At 48.0% G+C, this 9,198-nt stretch overlaps 1 protein-coding gene across 1 annotated transcript in view; it reads right to left on the reverse strand.

The window, feature by feature from the left end:
• Positions 1-8,766, reverse strand: part of efnb2a (ephrin-B2a) — a 23,513-nt gene extending 14,747 nt beyond the window's left edge. The window contains exons 1-3 of the mRNA XM_056288874.1: positions 8,665-8,766; positions 7,653-8,543; positions 46-260 (exon numbers count right to left, since the gene is read on the reverse strand). Coding sequence (XP_056144849.1) covers positions 46-260; positions 7,653-7,765 — 328 coding nt within the window. The 5' untranslated portion in view covers positions 7,766-8,543; positions 8,665-8,766. The remainder of the gene's footprint in view (positions 1-45; positions 261-7,652; positions 8,544-8,664) is intronic.
• Positions 8,767-9,198: the final 432 nt, after the last annotated feature.

Genomic DNA, 9,198 nt, shown 5'->3' on the forward strand with positions numbered 1-9,198 from the left:
GCAGAACGGGCAAGCGGGCAGGACGGGCCAGCGGGCAGGACGGGCCAGCCGGCAGGACGGGCCAGGCGGCAGGACGGGCCAGCGGGCAGAACGGGCCAGCAGGCAGAACGGGCAAGCGGGCAGGACGGGCAAGCGGGCAGGACGGGCCAGCCGGCAGGACGGGCCAGGCGGCAGGACGGGCCAGCGGGCAGGACAGGCCAGCCGACGCTGCTGTGTTACACGTCACGCCACACCGCCTCCGCTCGCAGGACGCCGGCACGCTGTGTAACACCACACACTGGCACTTCAGTATGCCACCTTTGTTTGGTTCAGTGTAAAAGAATAAAACTGGGGTAAAGACGGGTCTTCATTATGGGATCTCTGTAAAAACTCTCTATCTCTCTCTCTCTACCCCCACCGCCACCATGACAACTCCCAGTCAGCAGCTGCAACTCTCACACCTCCGCCTGGCCGAGAGAGAGCAAGGAGAACACCGTCAAAGGTAATGGAGGAAAAAAACATGGTGGAATGACAGGAAGACAGAGAAACATAATTGGGAAGGGTGACTGGAGGGCGAGCAAATAAAAGTGTGCCCTTTTTTTTCTTTTTTTGCCCCTTTCTCAAGGGCGAGTGTGTCCCCGTTGGAAATATTCCTTGGGCCCATGCAGTGTGAGAGGGGTACGGGCGGGAGTTTGAGGACCGCCACGTGCTCAGCACTTCAGTTCTGGTCTGGCTAACATGTCTGTTACAGACCAACAGCTCAGATCCCCAGGTTTGAAAATGAATTGAGAGTCCCCGAATGAAAAAAATAAAAATAAAATAGTGGAAGTAAAGCATTTCAAATGTAGCACATTATAGCTAACAACTGATTCCTGATCATTTGGGAAAAGGCAGCACAATCCCAAACCCACTTGACCTGCCATTCACATGAACCTCATTCTGACTGGCCCAAATATATACACACATACATACACACATACATACACACACACACACACACACACACACACACACACACACACACACACACACATATATATATATATATATATATATATATATACATACATATATACATACATATACACACACATACATATATACATACACACACATACATATATATATATATATATATATACACACATATATATACACACACAAACACACACACACACACACACACATATATATATATATATATATATATATATATATATATGTAGTCTTTCTTTGAACAAATCTGATACTTTTTTGATAAAAAATCTCTCTGCTTGTTCTCCTCAGCAGAGGGCGGGTCTACTGATGGGTAGAGGCTTGTCCACCAAGGGGCTTGAACCTGAAACCTGGATGAGGAGGGGGCCTACTGATTACACGACCACCCTGTCCGCCCTGTAGAAGAAATTAGAAATTCAAAGGAGCTGACGAGGTCATTGCAGACAGCCTTTAAGCCCAGAAGATGGACAAACTTAGAATTTGTTCTACGCCTCCTATGTTGTCGGCGATGAATCTGTCCCAGTTTTCTGTCACACCATGCAGCATTTGTCCTTCGCCATGCCTGCTCAGGGCAGCTTTCTCCTGACAATGTTAGCTATGTGGATTATCATGTCCTTTATTATCATTGCCGGGGGAAGAAGTGCGAGAAAGAGAGAGGTAGAAACAAAATGAGGGAAAGAAAAGAGAGACAAAATGAGAGATATGCTTCTACATACAACGACACATCACCCGGGTGCATGGAGTCAGTCTTACCCAACCGTCAACACCTTCGCCAAGCTCCTCTTCCTCCCCTCCATCCTACTTTACTTATCCTTTTTATCTCCAAACACCCCCCCCTCTCTCTCTCTCTCCAAACACTCACCAGCAGCTCCAACAGGCCTGGGTGAGAGGTAACAGCAACGCTAAAACCAAAAGTGCCATCAATCAGTTCCCTCCTCTTGAAGCACACTGTCGGGCCTTTTGGTGCGAAAGTGAGAACGGCCACAGGTGTCTTTTTTTTCCCCCTCTCTCTCTCTCTGTGGGTCGTCTTTTTTTCCCCCTCCCTCTCTCTCTGTGGGTCACTTCAGTCTCACAAGGGAGCAGGTGGCCTTAAAACTTTGCGAAGTGCAAATAAAAAAAAGACGTTCATTCTGACAAGAAAGTTCCTTTACAAAGACTGTTTATGAAACTAACCATTTTGAAAAATCTACACTCTCTCTCTCTCTCTCTCGCTCTCTCTTTCAGGAAACAACATGTTGCCTACAGCTTATTATGGAATACTGCCGAGCCAATCTAACACCTTCTCCTTCAAAGAAATAACACATTTGATGACTTAAAAAATACATATATTTATGATGAGCAGTGTTGAATTTGGGGTAGCAATCACTTTTCAAAAAAGAGAATTTCAGCGAGTTGAAAGGCAAGTGATTCTGGCCTTGCTGTATATATCTCTTCCCACTCTCATTCTACACTATCTCTCTCTCTCTCTCTCTCTCTCTCTCTCTCTTTCTCTCACGCACACACACATACACACTTTTTCTGCCATTCTTTCACACAGATGCATGTGTGACAAACCACGGAGAGCTGGGTGCACAGGTGGGTCGGCACCCCAAGGTTGGAGTGTGTGTGTGTGTGTGTGTGTGTGTGTGTGTGTGTGTGTGTGTGTGTGTGTGTGTGTGTGTGTGTTTGGGGGACTTAAAAGTCAATTGACTGGGTGACATCTGTTTTTTCATTTATCTTCCAACCCTCTTTCTTCACTTTAGGCTTGGGAGTGCTGTCCTGTGTGTGTGTGTGTGTGTGTGTGTGTGTGTGTGTGTGTGTGTGTGTGTGTGTGTGTGTGTGTGTTCATGTGCTGCAATGGGCAAAAGAAGATAAGCCAAAAAGGGTATGTGGGTTGACCTCCTGGGGCTATGAAAATCACATCTGTTGCCAGTAGGAAAAAAAAGTATGATTTTTCTTTTTTGTGTCTCTGCATGTCTCAGCCCTTCTTCCCAACAGCCCTGGCCTTCCCTCCATCTCATTTTCCTCCCCGGTCTCACATCGAATCCTCCTGTCACTGCACATCTCTATTTTCCAAAACTATTCACTCCTCTCCTCTCCTCTCTATCTATGCGTCTATTCAAACCACTGGCCTGCTATTTGTGTGGCCCGCCAGTGACAAAACACCGCCACGGTGACGGCCCGGGTGTAATCCCCGTCCGCCCGGCCCCTCCATTCTGCTCCTTGTAGCCCTGAAGTTATGGGAAAACATGGTGGAGACAAAGGTGGTAGTGGGTGGGTGGGAGAGGGAGGCACACCACAAGGAACGCCGACGGAGGGCTGGGTGGATCACAACAACTGTTTGACTTTCAATCCCTCGCAGTGGCGACAACGGGGATTCGCCGAGGCGGCAGACAAAAAAGAAGCCGGGCTCAGCATAGCGAGGGTTAATCCACTCTACCATGCTTTGCTGTGCCCCCGGATTTGGCCCTCAATTGGCCGAGGGGACGGGCAGACGGACTTTAACCCCTCCACCACCGACTGTCACTCCTAACCCCTCCCCCCACCACCCCCACCCCCACCCCGTCCCCATCTTGTTGGCTGCCTTCATGCTCCTGGCCTTACCTTTCATCCTGTAATCCAGGCCTATGGGATCTTAGTGGGCCTAGACATAATTAACCCCCCCACACACACACACACACACACCCTCCAACACCCCCCACCTCGAAGGGGCCCAAGCGGTTTCTTCTCTCCCTGCGTTTTATTCCCTTCATCTTTCTCTAGCGCTATTCTTTCTCTCTGCCCCATTTTTCTCTCTGTCCTCTCAGACCTTCTCTTCCCCCGCCTCAGCCAACGCAAAGGCAGTCATCAACTTTTCTCAGGGCAGGAGATTTTCTAAAAAGTCCCATCAGCTCCCCAAATCCCCACCACTACGAACCATGTGTCAAACAAGGTAGGATCTAACATTTAACTCACCTATCTCTCTCTCCCTCTTTCTCTCTCTTGCTCTCTCTCTCTCTATTTTGCTTCAGCAAGTTCAGCACTTCCTTCACCCTGCCTGCCGATCAGATGAAGCTAAATTAAAACGAGGGATTTTCTCTCTCAACTGCTTGAGTCTCTGGCCAAAAGGAAGAAAGAAAGCAAGCAAGAAAGAAAGAAAGATGGATAGATGGGAGGAGGAAACGGGACGGCTGTATTACAACATTGAGAACAGGGCCTCCTCAGTCATTCATGACAGATCTGCATTTCTATGCCCCCCCTCTGCCTCTTTCTCTTTCCATACCTTCAACCACCACTACCCCCCCCTCTCCAACCATACCACCCATTCACACAAGGACCCGTGGAGGTGCCCCCATCGCTGCCTGGTCACAAAGGGCCTTTAGGCTTCTATGTAATCTCTTAATGAACTGCAGTGGAGGAGAGGGAGCGTTCCTTTTACATAAACCATGTAGACGAGCTCTCCCTTTTGTTTCTTGATACCATCTACAAAATGGATTACCAGGGCAGGGAGGTTCATGTGTGTGTGTGGGAGGGGAGGGGACCAGTCTTTTTAGGTAGTTTATTTTTTCACGTAAAAAGGTAGTTAAGTAGTAAGACCAAAAAAATAACGAGGTTAAATAGCAAAAGCCCTGAGCTTCGAGGAATGGGGTTGCTTTTTTTCTTCTTCTTCCATGAGCTTGTTTTAACGTGCAGCTTAATATACACACGAGTACACACAAACTGCACATGCACATACATACATACGTATGTACATACGTACATACATACGTACGTATGTACACAGAAATATGCACACACACAGACGACACACGCACACTTTGCCTTGCTGTTTCTTTATCCTCATCCCTCTGCCTACACACAAAGGCATTAGACTGGCCTGGAGCCTTCACATTGCTAACATTCATCCACCCTGAATAGGCAGAGAACGGACGCAAGTTAAAAGAGAGACAGAGAGAGGGAGAGACGAAAAGATGTCTATCTGTCGAACATACTGCTGAACTCCAGACCCAAGACATTCAGCCATTTTTGGATTTTGTTTTAATAAGCCTGACTGAAAATGTCATGAGGGGCACAAGGTCTTCACTGAACCGTGGAAACATTGGACTATCTTTTATTCAGCCCGACGTCTCTAATTAAAAAAAAACTTAACACGCATTAATGAATATACGCCAGGTTTACCCTACTGTCCAAATTTCCAAATTAAAAAGCGACGCGTTCCTAATGTCGGCCCCCAAAAAAGGCGGCATTGCTGAAGGGCCCTGTAAGGCTGGTGGTGCACGTTGCTTTGTGTCTCTTTCGGATGAACACCAAGTTAAATGACATGGTGAAAAACAGTGTCTGGTCACACCGTCGTATCACTCCGCCCTAAGAATCGTGCTCGCCTGGTCCTTACCGGTGAACTTCTCACCCAGACAGAACACACACACACACACACACACACACACACACACACACACACACACACACACACACACACACACACACACACACACTGATTCCGCGGTATGCCGGTTGCATTGGTTGCGCCCTCTAAACTTGCGCCGAGGGTGGACACGTATTTTGGTGCTTTTCAAAATGCAAGGGTGACACGCCAAGTTAAATGACACGCTAGGCCGGTAGTTGTTGCTGTGTTGTCTCTCGTGTTGCCGGAGAGGAAAAGGTGTCCCGAGAACACAAAACGACCCGCTGGTTGGTTAAAAAGCGGGGGCGCAGACTTCACTTTAAACCGCGGTATACGTTTCAGAAGGCGCGCGCTATCGGCCAGACGTTGCAACACAACCCAACTCGTCAGGTTCTTCTTTTCGACGCCATTGCGCACTTAATGTGATACCAATCCGTTTGCATCTCGGGACCCAAATGCTTTCCGTTTCGCGTGTCTGTTGCCTCAGTGCCATTTCTGCCAAATGGTGGTCAAATGGCACAGACAACACAGCCGCCACACTATCACACCTCCCTATCCCTACATTAAAGACCATCAGCGAAATTCGAGTAACTAGCATTTTCATTTCCACAAAATGTATATATATATGTGTGTGTGTGTGTGTGTGGATAGATAGACAGATAGATGTTAATGTGATTTATGTTGCGTATGATACGCCAGCCTGTGAGTTGATTGACGATTAACTCAATCGATAGATAGATGGGCCGTGTCAGTAGGCCGAGGAGGATCTGTCTGCATGCGGCATCCCAAAGCGGCAACTCTTTGGGGGGGGCAAAAAAAAACAACAGGTGTAAGTTACATCCATTGATCTTTGTGTTTATCGGGGATTGTAGACGCGATGGCAAAACGAGTGTTTAAATTTGACTTTGCGGCGCTCTGATTGAAGCAGGCTGACAATGGCAGTACTATGACGACATAACTTACGGCAACCTTAAGCAGGACCGGAACATCCGGCCTGTATGCTGTACCGTCACATGGTCATGGTACTATGTTGGGGGGGGGCAATATTCTCTCCGTGGGGAACAAATCAACGCCCGTCGGTCGGTCGGTCGTTGTAAGTGTCCTCATTGCCCATATATATATGACCAATCAACGGACACCTGTTCAGACTATCATTACACTTCACTGTCTCCTGTTTGCGTGTGTGTTTGTTTTACGCCCCGGAGAATGGAGGGACAGAGGATGCACTGTAACTCGGAGCCAGAAACCAAATTATCAGACGACACCTCGGAGGTCGGCTTGTGGGGAAACGGGCGCACGGACAGGCGCCCTCCGCCGGTCTGTGGGCCCCAAACAGTCCCCCGTCTGACGTGCGTAATAACCACGATCCAACCCTGCGCGCGGCGACGTGATCATGCAGGGCCACACTCAGGTGACGTGAGCAGGAGCTGGCACCGGATAAAAACCACGGCTGTAAACCAAGCGGCTGCACGGTGACCTATCGAAAGTCTGCATCTCACTGACCATGTCACAGCCCCGATTCCTACAGTACTCTTGACCATCACTTCGTCTCTCATTTATTTCCGAACTTGCGCCCGTGAGTTGGCGCGGTTTCCCATAACAAGCTGTTGGATGGTGAAACACCACTGACCTCATCGAACTACTACAGCACATCCAGCATTCATTTTCTGTCTGTTGAAGCCAGGCTGCTATAATAAACATTGTAATTTATTTCATCAGACACTATATAACCCGCAACATTTGGACCTATACCCAACTACTACCAGAAAATAAATTATATATATATATATATATTAGGTCCCATCAAAAGCTGAAAAGAAAAAAAAGTTGAAAACGTATTTTATACATTATATTTTTCTTTGATTTAAACTACTTTGGTCATATTTGGACCAAATACCACCCATGTTTTGCCTAGACAAACGTGACCGGGGAAGCAGACGGTGAAATGAATCGTAGCTCTACAAGTCGTTTTGCCACCAACGTCAGTAGCACCAAGCCGAAATCGGTCAAATATCTCACCCCAAATATGCCAAATCGCTAGCAAATAAATAAATAACACAAACTCTTAAGCAATCCCGCCTCGTACGCCTTTGTGTCTGTGGTGCGGAGTGTAGCGCACGGGCCCTGTGTCCGTCCACTCCGCCTAAATACGGCCCGAGATGATGAGAGATGAGAGGCAGGACGACCGCCATGAACAACCCCTCACACACAGTCAGACATGTCTTCCTAATGGGTAAAATGTCCTATTGTCCTGTGTAATCTGTGTTAAAATGAAGGCGGGGGGGGGGGAGACAGAGAGAGACTGAGCGCGACTTACTTTGTATTTGTTGTGTTCCAATAGATGGACTCCAGAATGAGCGGCCGGGACAAGTTCACCTTGCAGGCTATAAACAAAACTCCAAAATAATATCTCCACATCGAGTCCCCCATTATTGCTGCCTCCGGGCCGGTCACAATCCGTCTCAGGGAAGAAGAAGAAGGAAAAAAAAACAACGATATATGTCCGAAAACAAGACGTCAAGATGCTCCCTGGGAAGAGTAGCCGCAAAAAAAGAAAAGAAAAAAAACAAACGAAAAAAAAACCAACAAGACGATCAAACAAAATAATTCTTTATATCCCGATCCGGCGGCGGCGGCGGCTGCGACAGGGACGCGCGCACTGATGGACACGAACCGGATCAAACGCAGAGCATCTCCAGCCAAGAGACCTGCTCCCGAGTCAGTGCCTTTCTACGCGAGGAGGAAAAAAAAACACCCCCCCCCCCAAAAAAAAGGGCGCACGGCAGTTCATTCAGCGGAGAGTGTCGTTGATATTCTCCCCTATTCACAGCGCCGTCTTCACCGCGTACATTCCTCAGAGAGAAGGGGGGGCGACCCGTGTCGCCGCTGGTGCTCAACACTGCAGACCGAGCAGCGGACGAATACAAATCCCCGTGTTAGTCCGGCCCACAGTAAACCAGCAATGCAGGTACCAATCCAAAGTGTGATAGCGGCGGCAGCGAGAAGAGACACACACACACACAGACATACACACACACGCACACACACAAGACAGGGTTGGAGGTTGAAAGAGAGAGAGAGAGAGAGAGAGAGAGAGAGAGAGAGAGAGAGAGAGAGAGAGAGAGAGAGAGAGAGAGAGAAAGAACGGCTCCAGATATCCTCGTTTCAGCTGGTGGAGGCGGTGAGCAACAAACTGGCAGCAAACGAGCTGTGGATGACAGCGGTAGAAAAATGAGGAGAAAACGATGAGATCAGGTGAGAGAAACTAATAGAGTGATCGGATATGGAAATGAACGAAACCAAACGAGCTGGGATGAAAGTTCTCATACTATAGGTCTCTTTCCGTCGCAAAACAACTGCTGCGGCTGAATCCTGCAGATCCGTCCAAAATGCCGGGCGATAACATAAGGATGCTTGAGTGCTGCTCCGAGCCTGGATAGCAAGTAACTGCAAGTAACCACGACTCGGAATATTTGGCAGAGCTTGCTTTATCCAGGCTCCGCCCCCCGCCCTTCCTGATTGGACCGATGCGTTAAACTCAATAGGAGCGCGCCTGTCAGTCAACGGGGTAACTTACTTCAACAGTGAATTGATAATCGAATTCAGAAAATGCCGTCTAACAACCTTTTCTCTTTTACAATGAGAAAAATCAATACATAGTTGTGCACCCTATTACGGAGGCAATAGGCATGTTTATCCACCTGTAGTGTGGTGCGATAGATACCCCTCAAAGAGGTAAAAAAAAAAAAACAACAACACAACTTTTGTGGAGTTAAAATTGATATGGATGATGCTGTGTAGTGAAGACTGGGGGGGGGGATATCATTCCTTCAGGCAATGCTATATACACGTTCAGCCAATAT

The sequence above is a fragment of the Lampris incognitus genome, chromosome 11 (genome assembly GCF_029633865.1).
Source record: "Lampris incognitus isolate fLamInc1 chromosome 11, fLamInc1.hap2, whole genome shotgun sequence".
Lineage (NCBI taxonomy): Eukaryota > Metazoa > Chordata > Actinopteri > Lampriformes > Lampridae > Lampris > Lampris incognitus.